The 23837-nt window shown below is 41.3% G+C and overlaps 1 protein-coding gene across 2 annotated transcripts in view; it reads right to left on the bottom strand.

Annotated features, from left to right (window-relative positions):
* Positions 1-981: 981 nt before the first annotated feature.
* The window catches only part of ell2 (elongation factor for RNA polymerase II 2), a 194829-nt gene continuing 171973 nt past the window's right edge, over positions 982-23837 (bottom strand). The window contains exons 10-12 of one of the 2 annotated variants that reach the window (XM_085988493.1): positions 13002-13173; positions 6647-6691; positions 982-5525 (exon numbers count right to left, since the gene is read on the bottom strand). In XM_085988493.1, coding sequence (XP_085844619.1) covers positions 5409-5525; positions 6647-6691; positions 13002-13173 — 334 coding nt within the window. In that variant the 3' untranslated portion in view covers positions 982-5408. Of the gene's footprint in view, positions 5526-6646; positions 6692-13001; positions 13174-23837 lie in introns of those variants that run through there. The other variant, XM_085988501.1, reaches the window with a different exon arrangement.

The raw sequence follows: 23837 nt of genomic DNA, 5'->3' as shown, positions 1-23837 counted from the left end.
GGAACTCAAGGACCTACATTGGCTCTGGGTCCAGCAACACCTCGAATTTACATCTCATATCCTTGTATTCAAATCGCTCCATGGCCATGACCCTCCCTATTTCCGTAACCTCCTCCGACCCTACAATCCTCCAAGAACTCTTCATTCCTCCAATTCATCCCCAATTTCCTTCACTGCACCACTGGCGTCGTGCAAGCCCCAAGCTCTCGAATTCCCGCCCTAAAACTCTCCAACCCGCTTTTTTCCTTTAAGACGCTCCTAAAAACCTACTTCTGATACAAGATTCGGGTCACTTGGCCTAATACTGCCCTTTAGCGGCTTGGTGTCAAATTTTGTCCGATAATGCTCCTTGACGTTTTACTACATTAAAGGCGCTATAAAAATACAAGTTGTTGAGATGAACGGACAGCCCAATAGCTCTACTGGGATGTCAAAACAAACCAATTTCACTATTTTTCTGCTGGCCTGTTGATGCGCTATCAACAATACCAAAGGCTACGAGATGGACTTAAATGAAGTAGGCTTTTATTGACTAAGAACTAGAGCATGCCTCTGCTAGTGAATCCATCCTAAGAGCTCCCGGGGGAAGGGTGGTGAGTCACCTTTATACCCAGGCTTAGGGGTGGAGCCAGGGGCTGAGACATGCCTGGACTTGTACAGGGTTAACAGTGGTTTACCACACAGGCATGTACAGGTTAACAGTGGTTTACCACACCTGTATGATAGACTACTTTACAAGACAATTCAAGAAGCTAGAAGGTCCAATCTAGAAATGTAGAGATACTGCTGGTTGGTTTCACAGCACCATGAAAGTCACTCTTCCAAAAAGAAACCACTGAAGACTGCAGCACAGAAGAGGGGAAAAAATGTTTATGTTCTACCCTTTAAATATGGGTTAACATGTTCTTGAGTTTCATGACAGTGACCACCACATTAAAATACTAGCTACTTAATAATCATAATAAAACACAAGACTTCTCATATGCAAAGTTGATATTTTAATGTAATTTTTTTTTAAATAAACAGCTTACATTACATGTGGAATGGAGGCATTGTGGCTCAAATATTACGTTGTATTTATCAGCGAAAACACTCCAGTTTCAATGGTCCAAACTAGATGGTAAAGATTTACTGTGTAATTCAGAAAGCAAGACATTCACAACTGCTATAAGAGACGATCAAGAATCTAACATTCCAGTTACATTTTAATTCCTTCCATTCTTTGTCATCTGTAGTGTTGAATACTATTTCATACCTTTCCAAAACAATTCAAACTGCTGGCTTCAACTGCATCCATCAGGGACACATGAGGAAGAGAAACAATTAAATTAGCAATTTGAAGACTTTAGAAGTATTGAGGCAGAAACCTATCCATCTGACACACATTAATACTAAGATTATAGAAAAGATAGGCATTAAAGGGCAACAATACAAGAATGGAGAGAAAAATATCACTTTCCCAAACAAATACTGTTTTACAAGGAATGAAATTTCACTTTACTAATCCAATAAAAACACCCGAAGCTGCTAGCAAATGAATTAACAGCTCAGAATGTAATACTGATATATATTTATAACAACACTAATATTTGTTACTCATTGCTTTTGGATTAACTATCAATATTTTGGAATAGGAGAGAAACTGTTGTTAATTTGCATCCTCTGCAACTGAATATTCTAGTAAGTATGGGCATTAAACATTTTTATTTCAGGGTTGCATATGTTGCCACAGTACCACTGATTGTTGAAAACAGTTGCACTTAGATTAAACTGATCACAAATGGTCATCCATTTCTTTAATAATTTTAACTCAGAATTGGGCTTTTATTTTGGAACAATGATTTCCATTTGCCAGTTAAATGGAGAACTTTGATTGCATTGGATTTCATATTTTTAAAACTAAACCCATGAATGAAATGTAATGATCAGAACTGATCAGTTTTTATATAAAACATTTAAAGCTGGACCTCTGATTGCAGCATCTTCAATGAATGCAACACCTTGGCTATAAACCAGATACTTGCAACAGTAAATGTTTGCTTCAATAAAGCCTCAAGTACACCAGTTTTACAGTACAATTGAGACCCTTCCAATAACTACATGGATCAGATAGTATTAAAAACAGTACACAAATCTTCATGTTACTGTACTGCTTGTTATTAAAGCACTATCCCTCTAAGCATACAAAACTGAATAATTAAGGAAGATTTTTTACTATATTCTTGTTCAAAGTAGCAACACAGCAGGTGCTGAACACATTTTAAACAAATGTAGGCAGCTTTGGTGTAAACAGCGTTGTTTGTAAATTAAATCAACTTCTTTAAAATTTGCAATAACTACTCTGGAATGGTTTACTAAAAGTCTAATTGCTGATAGGAATTTATGCAGTGGGACTATTAAAGCTAATTATCTATTTTTCTGAAGTCAAAGTTTAGTGTAGTTGCTAAGGAATAGGGTTCAAGTACTTTCTGGCTTCAGTCCAAAATTGGATCCTCTAAATACAAACAAAATTTAAGACTATGCTAAAAATGAAAATGGCTTTCCCATAGCCACCCTATATTAGGATGGATATTTAGTGTGCCAGGTCATGCTCCTTAGCTTTACAAAACAATTTTACTTACACTAAGCATAGTTAAGGTTTTGACGTTAAGGCTACTCTTTGCATTGGCGGAACTGGTGAAATCACAGTTTCAAGTATGATATGGATCTGGGTTACAGGACAAACCTGCAACAATAAACCATGGTCTTCCCCATCTCAAGCAAACTACCACAGATCTAAAATGCATTCCTGCTGTGAGGCCACACTTTGTCTCCACTGGGTAACCGTGAAATAAACAGACAAGAAAAAAAAGGCAGCTCAGTAGTACAGATTACTGTTCTATTTAAGTGATAGGCACATCCAAAAATTCAATTTTTCCAAAAGGGTTCCATTTGTGATTTGGCACTTATCCCTAGTGACTACATTATATATACACTTGTGAATGTTTGTCAATTAAAGTTGAGTTTTTATTTTTGGCAAGGAGAAAAAACTAGAAACATCTATTGTTTGAATTTGTATCTGAGTAGCTTTACAGACATTAAAGGAGCCTTGAACACTGCTAATAATGACTAATGCACATTAAAACTAATTTTCAGGTACATGCTAATTGTGCAGTGGGATGGTTTTGAAGTGGATATATATCCAACAGTGACTGGAACATGGGAAATCCCAAAAGCCTTACTGTAGATATTAAGTACAATTAAACCGATTTATATTTTTACAATTCTCAATTCTAGATCAAATGGCTTCAAAGCCTTCAAGAAAGTTTGAAAAGTTATGGTGTTGCAGTAGGTTAATATTTTGTTGCACCCAAGGGTGTACATATCTAATACAAATGAGTAATATCACTGAATGAATTTTAAGACTGGATGAGGTATACAAAGCAACACATCATAACTGGAATCTAATTTATGTAACAATTACATTTCTGGTGTCAAATGCTATCCCATATCATTGATACACAGAATTTACCAGTGTGGACAAATCCCAAGTCAAGAGGAGATTTAAAAAAAATAAACCTAAATGATTAAAGTGAAATGCTGATTTAAAAAACTGGTTAAGGGATCCACAAATTATCAATGCAAATGTCATTAATATAATAATTTGGGGTATTTGAGGAAGACAATCTTGGCTTAATCATTAAAATAAAGAACTTTAAGATGGGAATAACTGGTAAAGCACCAATACAAAATGATTGTGAAGTGTGAATCAAGTTTATAGTCCTTGGTGGATCGCATTCCAGTGATTAGTACCGTAAATCTACCATGAATAATGCATCACATTTGGACTCTTCCCTCATTGACACCTAAACCACAATGTTCAAAATTAGTCTTTGAGATAGAAAGAGCAAGTTTCATGGTTTACAGCATGACTGAAGATACCAGAATTTGGAGTGAAGCTGGAGACACAGGAATTTATTAAAGATTCAACCAAACATTTGGCAAACTTTCCAACACTCATTTGTAAACATTATGCTTCCCTTTTCAATTGGCAGCACTTTGAAAAGACAAAAATTACATTGATTAATATTAGTCTTAATATTAATCCAAAACCTTGCATCTTCCAACCAAATAACTGAATGTTCCCACATGATAAATTAACTACCATATCAATAGGCATTATACCAACTGAAATGCAATGCACTGGTTTAAGTACAGAGACACTTTATAAATTCAAATGATTTCTTTGTGCTGTTTGATGGTCACAGTATTAAAATTAAATACATCTGTTTTCAGTTATATTCCTGACACGCAGGAGAACAAATCTTAAATAAACTAGTACATGCAGGTGACTGCTTCTTTGTATATAATTTGTTTTCAAAAATACTTTAAAGTAGTATACAAATAAGTCTCCTACATGAAGGTTAGTTTCTTAATTTCCCCAAAACTATAGATCTCTTTCAAATTTTGCACAGTAGCAACGTTTCCATATTAATAAAGCTGATAAATCACTTGAAATGGAAAGGCTTTAATTTCCATGGAGGAAGTAGTACATTTATAGGAAATACCTACAATAACACTCATCAGTTGTTTTGTCCTGAGCATTTGGCTACAGAGAGCAGCTTACTCTCTTCCCCCTCAAGATGTATATTACATCACATTTACACACACACACACATTCACACACAGACACTCTCTCACACATGCACAAACTGGGTAGGCCACAGTTAGCTTCCCAATTGTATAGGATAGAAGGAAGCTATGTGTAGCTAATGGTCACTATACTAAGTGTACATAAGCAAACACCTTAAGGCAAGGGGCATAGGGGCTGAACAACTTGTTTGCATTTTTAGCATATGGTTTGAAATTGCAGCAGAGCGTAAAGAATTATAGGCAGTTTGTAGTGCTCATCATACTTTTCATTCTCTAAACCATTAACATTTCTATGAATACTTTTTGAAAACTATCTGTGCAAATTGCCTTAGGAACCTTCAACCACATAAGGCAAAGTGTTTAAATTAGCAGAATGCAGAAAGTACCACATCTTTGTTTATTCAACTGTTAGAGTTTGTTGTTAGTGCTATCAATTGTTATTGTACAAATCAAATCACAGACTACAGGAGAGTCCAAGTACTCAGTCTGGATAAACAAAAACATATTGGTATGTAGAAGAGTAAAAAGGAAGATGGAGGTTCTAAAGCAAAGAGCATCAATTTGTAAGAAATGGCGGGGGGAGGGGGAGCGCAGCATAGGTGCTTCAGGAAGTAACAGAACTCAAATCATCAAATCATGAAACTTCTGAAAACTTTCAAATCTCAGACACCATACCTAGAATAATGTTTTCCAAAATTCAAAATAAATTAGCTTTTTTTTGTTATTACACATCTCCTTCTGATCATAGAACAATATTGCAAACTGTCCAGTGAGTTCTAATGCCATGATTGTTGCTGTTGCTTGTCATAATCTGCTATTAGTCTCTTAATGTGAGCCAGTTTGTTATGCAGGTATTCACATCTATGTTTCTCTTCATGGTAATTGGGACTATTCTGTAGGCACAAAGGAATAGAATGCGAATTTTATGCAAGTACTTGAATGCTTTATCCTATTTGAATTTATAAGCCATGACATGGAAAAATATACAGTATTACCTATCATTATCAAATACTTCAAATATATCATTTCATATGGCCATGCTGTACCAATTAAAATTTATTGCAACTATGGAGGTTGGACGATCATTTTTAAAGAATTGCATCAAAAAATAGGAAGGAATGATACAACTCAACTCACTCCTTTTATGACAGGAGTACTCGTACCCACAATAAAAACTTAAACAAAATTACTTTGCTCACTCAAACGCTCCTTAGTTAATAGTTATTCCATGTTTTCAAACTTTTAAACAATTGTTAGTGTTACTGTTATTGATCAGATAGTAATCATTTTGAAGTCCAAGGCCATTGTGGAAATGAGAGAAGTAATGACATGCAAAAACAAAATACAATTGTAAGTTACTTAGTATTTTTGGTACTTCAATATCTGACAGTAGCTCACCCACCAATATTCACTGCGATCAAAATTGGCACAAAACTGCAATTCAGTCACCAAGAAGCAGACTTCTTATGGTGTATTTACATTTGGGAGCCATTCTCTGTGCTTTCAAAATCACCATTTATATTGCAGGATGTTTTCTATAGCACTGTATCCATATTTAAGAAACTACACATCCAAATACTTGACAATGTGCAGCAAATTGCCATTTGTGATTTCTTGCAGAGGGCCACCAGTCCCCCGTACCCCCCCCTTCTCTCTCCCTCACGAGAATGGCTGGTACGGTAATGTACGGGACAGCAGGAGAAAAACACTTCAAAGGGGCATCTTTGATTAATTGAAACTCCCTCTGCACTGTACAGGAGTGCCATCCTATATTTGGTGTTCAAATCCTGGAGTGGGGCTTAAACCCACAACTTTGACTGAGGAGAGACTGCTACCAAGGAGCAAGCTAACTTGAGTACAAACTAGTTCATATGAAATGTTCGAGAAAAATATCTAGGACAAAACTGAATAGAATGTGGCACTGCATTTTAACTCCAACCCAATACAAACTGGAAAAAACAATAAACGGCATTCCATGTGAACAGACTGCACCATTTCAAAACAAATTACTAACCTTTGTAATTTTCCAGTACTCTTGCAAAACTTCCTCATCGATAATCTGCAAACAAGTGGAGATCTGTTACATGAGCCAAAATGATGTCAGGGTTAAAGACATTACACAATACTTTTCTCCAAGTTTTAATGCCTCATTGTTTAACATAACAGAAAGTGCAAAAATAACAATGGATAGACATTTTCTAAAGCACTCTGACTTGCAAATCAATGCACATAAATTACCAGAAGGATGCACACAAAAAGAAACATTTAATTAAGGCAATCTCTAAATATCCGACCTGTAATTTAGTAACCTTGTTACCAGTTAAACATTTCAGTGGGATCAGAAATTAAAACAAGTGAACTAGAATAGCCATAAAACTGAATATATAATCTTGGAATTTAGATGGAAGTAATGTCAAATCAGAGATTGTTTTCTTAGATTTACTTAACTAGATTGACAAAAATATAGCAGGGATAGAGTAGGCAGCCCATAAATAAATAAACGGTGGATGTCTCCTCACTGATGTCGCAGAATTGCCATCTTAGTAGCTGCAAGAACATGCATTAAAGTATCAACCGGCATCGGCAGCGGGTGGAGGCGGAGCAGCGCAACTACAAGAGGCCCCAGAGGCTCAGGTAGGCCTCAGTGCGGCATCGGCAGCGGGTGGAGGAGGAGCAGCGCGACTACAAGAGGCCCAAGAGGGCGTACCAATCTCCGGCAAGGAGAGAGGTAAAAAGTATTCAAGGTGTGACATCACCACAAAACAGGTAGGTGATTAGTTGGAGTATTTCTCTCGTTTTAAAACTTTATGTCTGTGGTTTATAGTTTTTAAGGTTGCTGTGGTGTACCAAGGCCTTTCTGGTGCAGAGTGACTGTTGGTAAACCATTTAACTGGTGTAACTAGAGGGATTGATTTAATTTAAATCCAATTAATTAAAGGGGATACTAGCATCTAAAATCGGGCAGAGGGTGTCCATAACTAACAATAAAAAATTTAATTAATTACATAGAATGGAGCAGGTGATGTGTTACTGTTGCGAGATGTGGGAGCCGGTGAACCCCATTGAGGCTCACGGTGATTACGTCTGTGACAAGTGTTTGCTGCTACAGGAACTCCAGCTCCGTGTTGATGAGCTGGAGTCAGCTTCAGACACTGCGACACATCAGGGAGGGGGAGAAGTACCTGGACTCTGCATCAGGAGGTGGTCACACCTATGAAGTTAAGTAATTCAGATGTAGCCCATGGTCAGGGACAGGACGGTGTGACTACGAGTGAGGCAGGTACGGGGATCCAGGAGGTAGAGCTGGAGGAGCCGCAGCCCTTGCTCTTGACCAACAGGTTCGAGGTTCTTACTCCCTGTGGGGACAGGAGCAGGGACGATGAGCAACCTGGCCACAGCACCGTGGAACGGGGGGCCATTCAAGAGGGGGGAGTAAATAGAAATGTTGTAGTGGTAGGGGATAGTATTATTAGGGGGATAGATAGAGTTCTCTGCAGCCGAGAGCGAGAGTCCCGGAGGCTGTGTTGCCTACCCGGTGCCAGGGTTAAGGACATCTCCTCTGGGCTGGAAAGAAACTTGCAGTGGGAGGGGGTGGATCCAGTTGTCATGGTCCATGTTGGTACAAACGACGTAGATAGGACTAGGAAGCCGGTTCTGTTAAAAGGAGTATGAGCAGCTAGGGGTCAAATTAAAAAACAGAACCTCAAGGGTAATAATCTCTGGATTATTACCTGAGCCACGAGCAAATTTGGCTAGGACAAATAAAATTAGAGATTTAAATGCGTGGCTCAAAGACTGGTGTGGGAGAAATGGGTTTTGCTTCCTGGGACACTGGCACCAGTACTGGGGCAGGAGGGAGCTGTTCCGTTGGGACAGGCTTCACTTGGCCAGTGCTGGGACTAGAGTCCTGGCGGATCATATAACTAGGGCTGTAGAGAGGGCTTTATACTAACTAGTGGGGGGGGGGGAGGTTCCTAGAGAGCAAATAATAAAAATGACAACAGAGAAGGTCATAGACTTAGGTAGCAGTGGGGAAATTAAAAACCAGAGCGTGTCAGGAAGGGGCAGAAGGTATGGAGTAAAAGGTAAAGTAATAAAAAGGGCAAAAGCAGGAACTAAGTGTCACAAAACATCTTTGAAAGTTCTCTATCTGAATGCACGTAGCATTCGTAACAAAATAGACGAGTTAAATGGCACAAATAACTACATATGGGTATGATCTTGTGGCCATTACAGAAACATGGCTGCAGGGTGACAATGCCTGGGAATTAAACATACCAGGTTATTTAACGATCAGGGAGGACAGGCAGGAAGGAAGGGGGGGTGGGGTGGCTGTGTTAATAAAGGAAGGAATCACTAATACAGAGAAATGATATTGGGTCAAAAGATCAGGATAATGAAACAGTTTGGGTGGAGGTAAGGAATAATAAGGGGAAAAAAACACTAGTGGGCGTAGTCTATAGGCCTCCGAACAGTTGCAACTCTGTTGGATGGAGTATCAATCAGGAAATAGTTGAGGCTTGTAATAAGGGAGCATCTATAATTATGGGGGATTTTAACTATCATATTAATTGGACAAATCAAATTGGGCAGGGCTGCCTTGAGGATGAGTTCATTGAGTGTATTAGGGATGGGTTTCTTGAGCAGTATACATAGATACATAGAAGATAGGAGCAGGAGTAGGCCATTCGGCCCTTCGTGCCTGCTCCGCCATTTAATGAGATCATGGCTGATCCTTTAATTCAGTATCCCGTCCCCGCCTTCTCTCCGTAACCCTTAACCCCTTTTGCCCGTAGAAATATATCTAATTCCCTCTTAAATATATTTAATGAGCTGGCGTACACTGCCCTCTGTGGCAATGAGTTCCACAGGTTCACCACTCTCTGAGTGAAGAAATTCCCCCTCATCTCTGTCCTAAATGGTTTAGCCCTTATCCTTAAATTATGTCCTCTAGTTCTGTTTTCACCCGCCAAGGGAAACATTCCTTCTGCATCCAGTCTGTCTAGACCTGTCAGAATTTTATACACTTCTATGAGGTCCCCTCTCAATCTTCTAAACTCCAGTGTGTACATCCCTAAACTACATAGTCTCTCCTCATAGGTCATTCCCGCCATTCCTGGTATCAGCCTGGTGAATCGCCGCTGCACCCCCTCCATGGCAAGAACATCCTTCCTCAGATGAGGCGACCAAAACTGTACACAGTACTCGAGGTGTGGTCTCACCAGTGCCCTGTACAGCTGCAGCAAGGTATCCCTGTTCCTGTATTCTAACCCTTTTGCTATGAAGGCCAGCATACCGTTTGCCTTCTTGACCGCCTGTTGCACCTGCATGCTCGCCTTCAGTGACTGGTGTACAAGAACACCCAGGTCTCTCTGTACTTCCCCCTCTCCCAATCTATTGCCATTTAAATAATAATTTGCCCTCCCGTTCCTGCACCCAAGGTGGATAACTTCGCACTGAACCGACCAGGGGGCAAGCAACCTTCGATCTGGTCCTGTGTAACGAGACATGATTAATTAAAAATGTCCTAGTAAAGGATCCCCTTGGAATGAGTGACCATAACATGGTTGAATTCCATATTCAATTAGAGGGTGAGAAGGTTGGATCTCAAACAAGCGTGCTAAGCTTGAATAAAGGAGACTATGAAGGTATGAGAGCGGAATTGAGTAGAGTGGATTGGGAAAATAGATTAAAGGGTAAGACAATACATGATCAGTGGTGTACATTTAAGGAGTTATTTTACAACTTCCAAAAAAAATATATTCCACTGAGAAGAAAAGGGTGTAAGTGGCTATGTAAAGAAATTAAGGATAGTATTCGACTAAAAACAAGGGCATATAAGGTAGCCAAATCTAGTGGGAGGATAGAGGATTGGGAAAACTTTAAAAGACAGCAAAAAATAACAAAAAGATTGATTAAGAAAGGGAAGATAGATTATGAAAGTAAATTAGCAAAAAATATAAAAACAGATAGTAAGAGTTTTTATAGTTATATAAAAAGAAAAAGGGTGGCTAAAGTAAATGTTGGTCCCTTAGAGGATGAGACCGGGAAATTAATGGTAGGAAATATGGAGATGGCAAAAACACTGAATGAATATTTTACATCAGTCTTTACAGTCGAAGACACTAAGAATATCCCAACACTGGACAAACAGGGGGCTATGGGGGGGGGGGGGGGGGGGAGGAGCTAAACACGATCAAAATCACTAAGGAAGTGGTACTCGGTAAAATAATGGGACTCAAGGCGGATAAATCACCTGGACCTGATGGCTTACATCCTAGGGTCTTGAGGGAAGTGGCGGTAGGGATTGTGGATGCATTGGTAATAATTTTCCAAAACTCCCTGGACTCAAAGGTCCCAGCAGACTGGAAAACTACTAATGTAACGCCCTTATTTAAAAAGGGCAGTAGACAGAAGGCTGGAAACTATAGACCGGTTAGCCTAACATCTGTGGTAGGTAAAATTTTGGAGTCCATTATTAAGGAGACAGTAACAGGATATTTGGATAATCATAATTTAATAGGACAAAGTCAGCATGGTTTTATGAAGGGGAAGTCATGTTTGACAAATTTGCTGGAGTTCTTTGAGGAAGTAACATATAGGGTGGATAAAGGGGAACCAGTGGACGTAGTGTATTTAGACTTCCAGAAGGCATTTGACAAGGTGCCACACAAAAGATTATTGCTTAAGATAAAAAAAATCACAGGATTGGGGGTAATATTCTGGCATGGAGAGAGGATTGGCTATCTAACAGAAGGCAGAGTGTTGGGATAAATGGTTCATTCTCGGACTGGCAATCAGTAACTAGTGGTGTTCCACAGGGGTCAGTGCTAGGTCCCCAACTCTTTACAATCTATATTAACGATTTGGAGGAGGGGACCGAGTGTAACATATCAAAGTTTGCAGATGATACTAAGATGGGAGGGAAAGTAGTGAGTGAGGAGGACATAAAAAACCTGCAAGGGGACATAGACAGGCTAAGTAAGTGGGCAGAGATTTGGCAGATGGAATGCAATACTGGAAAGTGTGAGGTTATGCACTTTGGCAGGAAAAATCGTAGAGCAAGTTATTATCTTAATAGCAAGAAGCTGGAAAGTACTGAAGTACAAAGGGATCTGGGGGTCCTGGTGCACGAAACTCAAAAGGTTAGTATGCAGGTGCAGCAAGTGATTAAGAAGGCCAATGGAATGTTGGCTTTCATTGCTAGGGGGATAGAATATAAAAATAGGGAGGTATTGCTTCAGTTGTACAAGGTATTGGTGAGACCGCACCTGGAATACTGCATACAGTTTTGGTGTCCATACTTAAGAAAGGACATACTTGCTCTCGAGTCAGTACAAAGAAGGTTCACTCGGTTAATCCCGGGGATGAGGGGATGGACATGAGGAGAGGTTGAGTAGATTGGGACTCTATTCATTGGAGTTCAGAAGAATGAGAGGCGATCTTATTGAAACATATAAGATTGTGAAGGGGTTGGATCGGGTGGATGCGGGGAGGATGTTCCCGATGATGGGTGAAACTAGAACTAGGGAGCATAGTCTTAGAATAAGGGGCTGCTCTTTCAAAACTGAGATGAGGAGGAACTACTTCACTCGGAGGGTGGTAGGTCCATGGAATATGCTGCTCCAAAAAGCTGTAGAAGCTACGTCATTACATAAATTTAAAACAGAAAGACAGTTTCCTAGAAGTAAAGGGAATAAAGGGTTATGGGGAGCGGGCAGGAATTTGGACGAGTCTAGGTTCGGATCGGTCATGGCCCTGTGGGTAGCGGAGCAGGCCCAGGGGCCGTGTAGCCTGATCCTGCTCCTATTTCGTGTGTCTAATTCTGTTAGATTCAGGAGATGGTTCTGTGATAGTAGATTGGCGGTTAGGATCAGATCAGCCATGATCTTATTGAATGGCGGAGCAGGCTCGAGGGGCCGATTGGCCTACTCCTGCTCCTATTTCTTATGTTATGTTCTTAACCAGTGTGAGATGACTAACATAAGAAAAGAAAATAAAAACGCCTTAAAAGCTTTGTCTCTTCAGCTGAGGAAGAGTTAAGATCATGCTATGGGAATTGCAGCTCCCTACTGCTATATACTCATATGTAACTATGAACCAGTCTAGTGTTTCATGCTTACAATGAGTATACTCTTCCTCCCATAACAATAGTGAGTCTACCTCATCACAAGGAGCAAGAGTGTGCAAAATGTTTGGGTGTACACCTTTCCCACCCCCCACACCACAAATTAAGTTGCTTGGTGAAATATAGAAGTAAAACATTGAACCCTACAAGAATCAAATACATGATAGGATAAATTCAGTTAGGCTACACGGATTCATATTTTTGATATACGTTGAACAGCTGAAAGTGTTTGTGCCAATACCTTATACTCTTCAGTATCAGGAGAAAGACGCTTCCGCTCTGCATCCAGCTGCAAAAATCGCTTGGTTACCCTCTCTAACCTGGCGTGCAGGTTCCGGTATTCACCATACTCTGCATTAAAGTCATCTTTGTAGTTTTGTCTCTGCTCGTGTGACATAATGCCTGCGTATTTGCTGTTGAATAAAAAAGTGGGAATACTAACATTACGTATCATAAATGCATCCCTTTTCGTTTTCTCAGCTACAGTACAAAAGGTTTGCTTTTCAGTAATTATGATTTAAAGGAGACAAGAGGCAAGGTTAAAAAAAATATGAAATTATCAATTTGCACTCTAGATGGCTCCGCTGTTTTCCGAAGAACCTCTTTGCTAGCCAACTGAAGAATGACACTGCCAAGATGATGCATTAGAACATGGTTGTTCTAATGCAATTAGATGGTTACAGCTCATTCCTCATACTCGATTGCTGCGAGGAGAAAAGGAGAAAACTACCAAAATGGGGAGGCAAATTGTTACCAGATCACTGTTGCAATATTTGTAGCTTCCAGCTCAACAGCAACATGACAGAAGCATGGGACAGTGTGTATGAGCCAAGGAGGAAATAGTAAGGGAGATCCCATATTCAAGGTTATTTTTTCTTCTGAATGGTTATATAGTTGTTACTGTACTAATATTTACTTTAATATCTATTTACATTACATATTCAGAAGAGCTGCATTGATAGTAATAGGAACAGGAGTAGGCCATACAGCCCCTCGAGCCTGCTCCACCATTTAAGATCATGGCAGAACTTCTACATCAACTCTACTTTCCTGCCCTATCCCCATATCTCTTAATTCCCTTAGTGCCCAAGAATAATCTGCTCAACGATGCTCCGTTTGGGTTCCACTAGGACCACTCGGCTCCAGACCTCATTACAGCCTTGGTCCAAACATGGAAGGTTCCAGTGTTTTCACCTCCACTACTCTATCTGAAATCTATTCCACATGTTGATCACACTGTGTAAAGAATTTCCTGACATTATTCCTAAAATTAGTTTTTACTTGTCTGAACCTGCGTCTCCTAGCAATTTAATTTAAAGTAATATTCCAGCTTAACTTTCATTCCATTAACAATGTTAAACACACCTCAACAAAATCACCTCTGAAACACCTCCTTCCTAGGCTGAAAACCCCAAGTTGCTCCAATCGTTCCTCATAATGCAGACACTGGGGATCAGCCTCATGGTTTCTCTCTGGACTGCCTCCAGCACCTAAAACTCATAATTCTGGACAACCAGAACTGAATGCAGTATTCAAGGTGTGATCTGACCAAAGCACCATGCAGTTTGATCACTATCTCCTCCGACTTGTATTGTACGGTTTTAACTACCTAGATCAACATTCTTTTGGCTTGGTTTGCTGTTCTGCATTGGTTGGACAGATTTAGTTTCAAATCTAAGACTGCTAGGTCTCTTTCAATTTCATTCGTGGATATTTCAACACTTTTCATAGAGTATATGCGTTGTCTATTTTTCCATCACAATACAGTCCTCACTACTTATAGCGGGAGTGTTGGTGTTAACAAGATTTGACTGCTATAAATGGTGGACGTATAACCAATAAATTAAAAAACAGTATTGCACATTTAAAAAAAAACTAGTTTTGACAGAATCCCTTGATGGCTGCTTTGTCTTAATTTATATACTGTGGTGCAAAAAGAGTATTCCCCTCCCTCGCATACTGTACCTGAAGGTTTATATCTGGAGCTGGCGGACAACGCAGCACAAAACAACAAGTTGTTGCGCATCACCCCGCCGGCATATGCAGCTCGCCACTGCAACGATGAGGAGCTTTCCACCCCTCGTCTCCCCGAGCCTGAGGCCGACCCTCTTTGGTGCACAGCCTGAGCTAGGGCATTCGAAGGAGCACCAAACGATACCAGAACGAAGTTGGTCGGATGCCAGGAAGTGCAATGACAGCCCCCGAAAATGCGAGAGTTTGGTCAATTTAAAAGTTAAAAAAAATGTGCAAAGAACAAGTTCGAAAGGGGAATAGTTAACCAGAACACGGGGAAATTAACCAGAAAAGGAAAGTTTTAGTAAAAGGGAAATTAACATTTTGAAAAACAAACCCAGCTGCAAACCGCCTTCCGTCCAGAGCAGAATTGTTTGTTTTCATAGCCTTTGCAAAGCTGACATTGCAACTTAGAAAATTAGGAGCATGATTCTTTTAAACAATGGATTGAGGAACAGAGAAATTAAAAGATTGCTGCAGCTGATTGGAGTGTCTGAAATAGCTGGCCCTCTGAATTCAGTTTAAGCAACATCTTTGTAATTGACACCTATAGTAATGGCAAATGGTCAGTGCCATTTGCCCGATATAGGCAGCTGTCCAGGATAAGTGGGAATGGTAAGTGGTGGAGACTACTTTACACTTAGCCATATTAAATTTCATCTGACATTGTTCATTCTGCAATTTCTGAGCTTCCTCTTCCACTGCCCCAAATAGTTTGGCATAATCAGCAAATTTGACCACTTTGCATCGAGTTTCTGCCCTTATAAAACCAGGAATTGTAGCACAGTGGTTGTGTTACTGGACTAGTAATTCAGAGGCCTGGACTAATGATCCAGAAACACAAGTTCAAATCCCACAATGGCAGCTCTGGAATTTAAATTCAGTTAATTAAAAAAATTCGGACTAAAAAACTAGTACAAGTAATGGTGACCATGAAACTACCAGATTGTCATAAAATGTGCATCACCAAGAGTGGCAGCACCACTACTGACTGAACTGGCTGAGTCCTGAAAGACACAGTTGCTAGACTGGACGTGGTGAGAGAACCAACACAAGGGGAAAAACCTACTTGGCCTCGTGCTCACCAAGCTACCAGTCACAGTTGCATCTGTCCATGACAGTATTGGTAAGAGTGACCACCACACAGTCCTTGTGGAGACCAAGCCCAATGTTAACAATGAGGACACCCTGCTACTTACCACCATGCTAAATGGGATAGATTCAGAACAGATCTAGCAGCTCAAAACTGGGCATCCATGAGGTGCTGTGGGCCATCAGCAGCAACAATTGTATTCCACCACAATATGTAACCTCATGGCCCAACATATCCCTCATTCTACCATTACCACTAAGCCAGGGGACAAACCCCAGTTCAATGAGGAGTGCAGAAGGGCATGCCAGGAGCAGCACACTAGGCGTATCTAAAAATGAGATGCCAACCTGGTGAACCTACAACACAGGACTACATACCAGCTAAACAGCATGCTATAGACAGAGCCAAGTGATCCCACAACCAACAGATCAGATTAAAGCTCTGCAGTCCTGTCGTATCCAGTCATGAATGGTGGTAGACAATTAAACAACTAATGGGAGGAGGAAACTCCAAGAACATCTCCATCCTCAATGGTGGCAGAGCCCAGCACAAGTGCAAAAAGACAAGTGTTTGCAACTATCTTCAGCCAGAAGTGCCAAGTGGATGATCCATCTCTGCCTCCTCCTGAGATCCCCACCATCACAGAAGCCAGTCTTCAGCCAATTCGATTCACACCACATATCAAGAAATGGCTGAGCCCACTGGATACAGCAAAGGCCATGGACCCCAACAACATCTCGGCTGTAGTGCTGAAGACTTGTGCTCCAGAACTAGCCACGCCTCTAGCCAAGCCGTTCCAGTACAGCAACAACACTGGCATCTAACCTCCAAAGTGAAAAATAGCCCAGGTAAGTCCTGTCCACAAAAAACAGGACAAATCCAATCCGGTCAATTACCTTCCTATCAGCCTACTCTTAATCATCAGCAAAGTGATGGAAAGTGTCAGCAATAGCACTATTAAGCAGCACTTACTCACCGATGCTCAGTTTTAGTTCCGCCAGAACCAATTGGCTCCAAACCTCATTACAGCCTTGGTCCAAACATGAACAAAAGAGCTGAATTCTAGATGCGAGGCGAGTGTGACTGCCCTTGACATCTAGGCAGCATTTGACAGAGCGTGGCATCAAGGAGCCCTAGTAAAATTGGGGTCAATGGGAGTCGGGGGGAAAACTCTCCACTGGCTTGAGACATGCTTAACACAAAGAAAGATGGTTGTGGTTGCTGGAGGCCAATCATCTCAGCCCCAGGACATCACTGTAGGGGTTCCTCAGGGTAGTGTCCTAGGGCCAACCATCCCATGAATAAAAAAACCTCCCATAACCAAGTACCAATTTTTTCTACCATGCAGCCAGCTTCTTAACCTCAAAATTTTTTATTTTGAATCCCTACATCTTAGAGTTTAATTAATAGCCTTTCCTGTGGAACTTTACCAAAAACCCTTTGGAGATTGAGGTACATCATATCATAGGGCTTACCATAGTCCACTTGGGTTGCCAACTTTTCAAAAGCAATTTAGGAGGCTGGACAGGCAGGATCATTCCCTTCTGAATGAATATTGACTGCTGTTTGCTAGATTATTGTGCAGATAATCTTCAAATTTAGTCCTGATAACAGATTCCATTATTTTACATAGAATGGAAGGAAGACTAATAGGTTAGTAGTTGCCTGGTCACCCATTTTGAATATGGGCACCAAGTTAGCCTGTTTCAAATCTGGTCAATCTCCAGTAGTCCATCGGTGATTAGTGCCGTTAAAATTTCTGCCCTGATCTTTCTCCACATTAAAATAAATACCATCTATTCTTATGGTTTTATTTGTTTTGAACCCTTGTTGCTTTTCTAGGCCTTGCATCTGATTTATATCTAAATCATAATCACAATCAAGTTTTGTGCAACTGTTTGACAGAAGTTTTCATTAAACTGAAAACATCTAAATTTTGGCAATTTAAAGACCATTTTGAAGAATCAACAAACTTAAGTTAACAAATTGTCATTGCTAGCCTATAGCCAAGCCTGTATATCTTGTAAAGCAATGAGATCATAATGCCAACCTTCAATATAAAAACAGTATACCCATCACAAAGAGATGAATTAGGAGAGTAAACTGGCAAAAAATATTAAAACCGATAGCAAGAGCTTCTACAGGTATATAAAAAAAAAAGTGTAGCTAAAGTAAATGTTGGTCCCTTAGAGGATGAGACTGGGGAATTAATAATGGGGAACGGGGAAATGGCAGAGACTCTGAACAAATATTTTGTATCTGTCTTCACGGTAGAAGTCATTAACAACATTCCAATAATGGATAATCAAGGGGGGAACTAAAGACAATCACTATCACTAAGGAAAAAGTACTTGGTAAAATAATGGGACTAAAAGACGACAAGTCCCCTGGACCAGATGGCCTGCATTCCAAGGTCTTAAAAGTGGCTGCAGAGATAGTGGATGCATTGGTTGCAATATACCAAAATTCCCTGGACTCTGGAGAGGTCCCAGCGGATTGGAAAACCGCAAATTTAACACCCCTATTTAAGAAAGGAGGGAAGATAGAAAGCAGGAAACTATAGACCAGTTAGCCGAACATCTGTCGTTGGGAAAATGCTGGAGTCCTTCATTAAGGAAGCAGTAGCAGGGCATTTGGAAAATCATAATGCAGTCAAGCAGAGTCAGCATGGTTTTATGAAAGGGAAATCATGTTTAACAAATTTGTTGGAGTTCTTTGGGGATGTAATGAGCAGGGTGGACAAAAGTGAGCCAGTGGATGTGGTGCGTTTGGATTTCCAGAAGGCATTCGATAAGGTGCCACATAAAAGGTCACTGCATAAGATAAGAGCTCACTGAGTTGGGGGTAATAGATTAGCATGGATAGAGAATTAGTTAACTAACAAAGCAGAGAGTCGGAATAAATGGGTCATTTTCGGTTGGCAAACGGTAACTAGTGGGGTGCCACAGGGATCGGTGCTGGGGCCTAAACTAGTTACAATCTACATTCATGACTTGGATGAAGGGACAGAGTGTAAAGTAGCCAAGTTTGCAGATGATACAAAGATGGGTGGGAAAGCAAGTTGTGCAGAGGACTCAAAAGAATCTGCAAAGGGATATAGACAGGCTAAGTGAGTGGGAAAACATTTGGCAGATAGAGTATAATGTGGGAAAGTGCAAGGTTATCCACTTTGGCAGGAAAAACAAAAAAGCTAAATTATTTAAATGGAGAAAGATTACAAAAGGCAACAGTTCAGAGGGACCTGGGGGGTCCTTGTGCATGAAACACAAAAAGTTAGCATGCAGGTACAGCAAGTAATCAAAAAGGCAAATGGAATGTTGGCCTTCATTGCAAGGGGGTTGGAGTACAAAAGCAGGAAAGTTCTGCTACAACTGTAGAGGGCATTGGTGAGACCACACCTTGAGTACTGTGTGCAGTTTTGGTCTCCTTATTTAAGGAAGGATATACTGTACTTGCATTGGAGGCAGTTCAGAGATGAGTCACTTGGTTAATTCCAGAGATGAGGGGGTTGACTTATGAGGAAAGGTTGAGCAGGCTGGGCCTATACTCATCGGAATTTAGAAGAATGAGAGGTGATCTTATTGAAACATACAAGATACTGAGGGGGCTCGACAAGGTAGATGCAGAGAGGATGTTTCCCTCGTGGGGAAATCTAGAACTCGGGGGCATAGTTTCAGAATAAAGGGTCACCCTTTTAGAACTGAGATGAGGAGGAATTTCTTCTCTCAGATAGTCGTAAATCTGCGGAATTCTCTGCCCCAGAGAGCCGTGGAGGCTGGATCATTAAATACATTTAAGGTGGAGCGAGACAGATTTTAGCAGGATAAGGGAGTGAAGGGTTATGGGGAGCAGGCAGGGAAGCAGCCATGATCTTATTGAATGGCAGAGCAGGCTCGAGGGGCCAAGTGGCCTATTCCTGCTCCTATTTCTTATGTTATGAACTCGTTAAATATCTAATTAGTAACTGGTTTTTATTTATGACCTACAAAATTATTTTGACATAAATGGGTCCACTATAGGTCATTGACTACTTGTAAGATGTCACTGTCTGCCCACCTGCATTACTAAATAAATGTTACAACTATCATTATTGGTTGCTAAGTTAATGATTTCCTTGGAGTTTGTCCTGACCGCTTACTATAAAATTGGCATAAGTACATGATTGTAACATTTAAAACTTCACTTTTTTGACTGCTTTTAAAACCAATTTTTTTTTATATATATATATATATATATATATATATATATATTATATAAAGGGGACAGATATAATCTGGATAATTACAGGCCAGTTAATTTAACATTTGTAGTAGGAAATTTTTGAGTCTTTTTAATTAAGGATAAAATTATCACATACCTGGGTAAAGAGAAAATAATTAGAAGCAACTAAAATGGAATTTTATAAAGGACAGTTTCTGAGGAGACAAGAGACATGGCAGATGAAAATGCAGTGGATATAGTATATATGGACTTTAGGAAAGCCTTCGACAAAGCACCACCCAGGAGAATGTTGGGGAAGGTTTAGGGGTATGGAATTTGGGATAAGATTGCAAACTGGATTAAAAAAATTGTTAGAAGGGAGAAAATCACGTAGGAGTTAAGGACAGTTCCCTCCCCCCCCCACCACCGAGTGATTGAAAGTGCATAGCAGTGTTTCACAGGGTTCAGTTCTGGGGCCACTTCTGTTCACTGTGTAGAACAAGGATTTGTATATAGGCCTAGAGATTGTCAAAATTTGCAGATGACACCAAAATACAAGGTATAAATTCTTGAGGACCAAATAAGCTGCTTAAGAATATTGATAAGATGGGAAATAGGCTAAAAGCTGGCAGTTGGAATTCAATGTCAGTAGGTGAGACGTAATGCATTTTGGTTAAAAATTAGCAGTAACTTTACTCAATGAAAATAGGGTTGGTGTTCTGGAATTGGGGGAGGGGTAAAAGATTCACAGGATATCAAAGGCAGCACCTCAGTTTGAGAAGGCCATAAAAAAACGAATGGCCCAGAAATTCGGGTTGGAGGCTTCCTGCGGGTGCAAGCCTCCAACCTGCACTTACCTAGCACGCCGGCCGTTGTGCTGTGGGCCCGCGTGGGGTTCCGATCCTGGGCCTGCTCCAGCTGCCGGCGCGCAGTGCTTGCGAATCCCAGGGGCGCAGTTAGTTCGAAGCGTCCCCTGGGATCATGTGGGCCATGGAGAGCCAATGGTAGCAGGGAATCTGTATTCATAGATTTGACAGGAACGCCTGTCAAATCTGTGAATACAATTCAGCCCCAAAACATAAACTTCAAATAAATTTTAAAAATCACATTTTTAAAATAACTACAAATTACATAGTAACTATTTTAAACAGTAATTTAATTTTTGAAAAAAATTTAGAGTTTCTAACGTGGCTAAAAATAAACTTACCTTTCTTTCAAGTATTTAAGAATAATAAACCTGTGGAAAAAGTGTTTTAATTTTACTTAATTCACCACTTACCTTGTTAAAAGCAGGCCTCCCGGAGAAATCTGCAAAAAAAACGGAAGTTCCAGGCGTACGCGCTGCCTCTCTGGCGCACGCGTTCGACCCGTGAACCCCTTCCTTTAAGGGAACGGAAGTTCCGGTTTCCCGCGCATGCGCAGTGCATGCACGAAACCGGCACTTTCGTTGGGCCTACACGTGGGTACCCAGCGCTTACTCACCTGTGGGGAACCGAAGTTCTGGCCCATTAATGGAATTCAAGGTTTTATCACAAAGTGTAGAATATAAAAGCCAAGAGGTAATGATGAGCCTATATAAAACGTTAAGACCTCAGTTAGAATTCTGCATGCAATATTCGGCTCCACACTATAGGAAGGATATTGAAGCTTTAGGTAGAGTACAATGCAGATTTACTAGAATGCTGTCTGATATGAGGAACTATGAAGATAGATTTGAAAAATTGGGTCTCATTAGAATAGATTAAATTGGGAGAGCCGTCTCACAGCCTAGTCAAGCAACAGCCTGACAGTCATACTCACAGAATCATACCTTTCAGCTAATGCCCCAAACTCCTCCATCACCATCCCTGGGAATGTCCTGTCCCACCGGCAGGACAGACCCACCAAGGGTGGCGGCACAGTGGTATACAATCAGGAAGGAGTGGCCCTGGGAGTCCTCAACATTGACTCCGAATCCCATGACGTCTCATGGCTTCATGTCAGGCATGGGCAAGGAAACCTCCTGCTGGTTACCACCTACCGCCCTCCCTCAGCTGATGAATCAGTACTCCGCCATGTTGAACACCACTTGAAGCAGCACAAAGTAGCAAGGCCACAGAATGCACTCTGGGTGGGGGACTTTAACGTCCATCACCAAGAGTGGCTCGGTAGCACCACTACTGACCGAGCCCTGAAGGACATAGCTGCCAGTCTGGGCCTGCGACAGGTGGGGGAAGAGAACAAACAAGGGAAAAACCTACTCGACCTCATCCTCCCCAATCTACCTGTCGCAGATGCATCTGTCCATGACAGTATTGGTAGCAGTGACCACCGCACAGTCATTGTGGAGACGAAGTCCAGTCTTCACAGCAAAGACACCCTCCATCGTGTGTTTTGGCACTACCATCGTGCTAAATGGGATAGATTCAGAACAGATCTAGCAGCTCATAACTGGGCATTCATGAGGCGCTATGGGCCATCAGCAGCAGAATTGCATTCCACCACAATCTGTAACCTCATGGCCTGACATATCCCTCACTTTACCATTACCATCAAGCCAGGGGACCAACCCTGGCTCAATAAGGAGTGCAGAAGAGCATGTCAGGAGCAGCACCAGGCGTACCTGAAAATGAGACGCCAACCTGGGGAAGCTGCAACACAGGACTACATGCATGCTAAAAAGCGGAAGCAGCTTGCTATAAACAGGGCTAAACGACCCCACAATCAATGAATCAGATCAAAGTTCTGCAGTCCTGCCACATCCAGTCGTGAACGGTGGTGGACCATTAAACAACAGGAGGAGGTGGCTCCATGAACATCCCCATCCTCAATGACGGTGGAGCCCAGCACGCAAGTGCAAAAGATAAGGCTGAAGCGTTTGCAACCATCTTCAGCCAGAAGTACCGAGTGGATGATCCATATCAGCCTACTCCTGAGGTCCCCACCATCACAGAAGCCAGTCTTCAGCCAATTCGATTCACCACGTGATATTAAGCAGCTGAGCGCACTGGATACAGCAAAGGCTATTGCGCTGAAGGCTTGTGCTCCAGAAATAGCCGCGTCTCTAGCCAAGTTGTTCCAGTACAGCTACAACACAGCTATCCGACAACGTGGAAAACTGCCCAGGTATGTCCTGTCCACAAAAAGCAGGACAAATCCAATCCGGCCAATTACTGCCCCATCAGTCTACTCTCAATCATCAGCAAAGTGATAACACTGTCGATGACGCCTTCCATCAAGTGGCACTTACTCACCAATAACCTGCTCACTAATGACCAGTTTGGGTGCCGCAAAGACCACTCAGTTCCTGACCTCATTACAGCCTTGGTCCAAACATGGAATTCCAGAGGTGAGAGTGACTGCCCTTGACATCTAGGCAGCATTTGACAGTGTAGCATCAAGGAGCCCTAGTAGAACTGAAGTCAATGGGAAGAAACTCTCCAGTGGCTGGAGTCATACCTAGCACAAAGGAAGATGGTTGTGGTGGTTGAAGGTCAATCATCACAGCCCCAGGACATTGCTGCAGGGGTTCCTCAGGGCAGTGTCCTAGGCCCAACCATCTTCAGCTGCTTCATCAATGACCTTCGCTCCAACATAAGGTCAGAAATGGGGATGTTCGCTGATGACTGCACAGTGTTCAGTGCCATTCACAACTCCTCAGATAATGAAGCAGTCCATGCCCACATGCAACAAGACCTGGACGACGTTCAGGCTTGGGCTGATAAGTGGCAGGTAACATTCGCGCCACACAAGTGCCAGGCAATGACCATCTCCAACAAGCGAGAGTCTAAC

Source organism: Somniosus microcephalus, chromosome 1 (assembly GCF_052327205.1).
Source record: "Somniosus microcephalus isolate GS21.2 chromosome 1, FLI_Smic_1.0, whole genome shotgun sequence".
In the NCBI taxonomy this organism is placed as follows: domain Eukaryota; kingdom Metazoa; phylum Chordata; class Chondrichthyes; order Squaliformes; family Somniosidae; genus Somniosus; species Somniosus microcephalus.
This window is presented reverse-complemented; position numbering and strand designations above follow the sequence as displayed.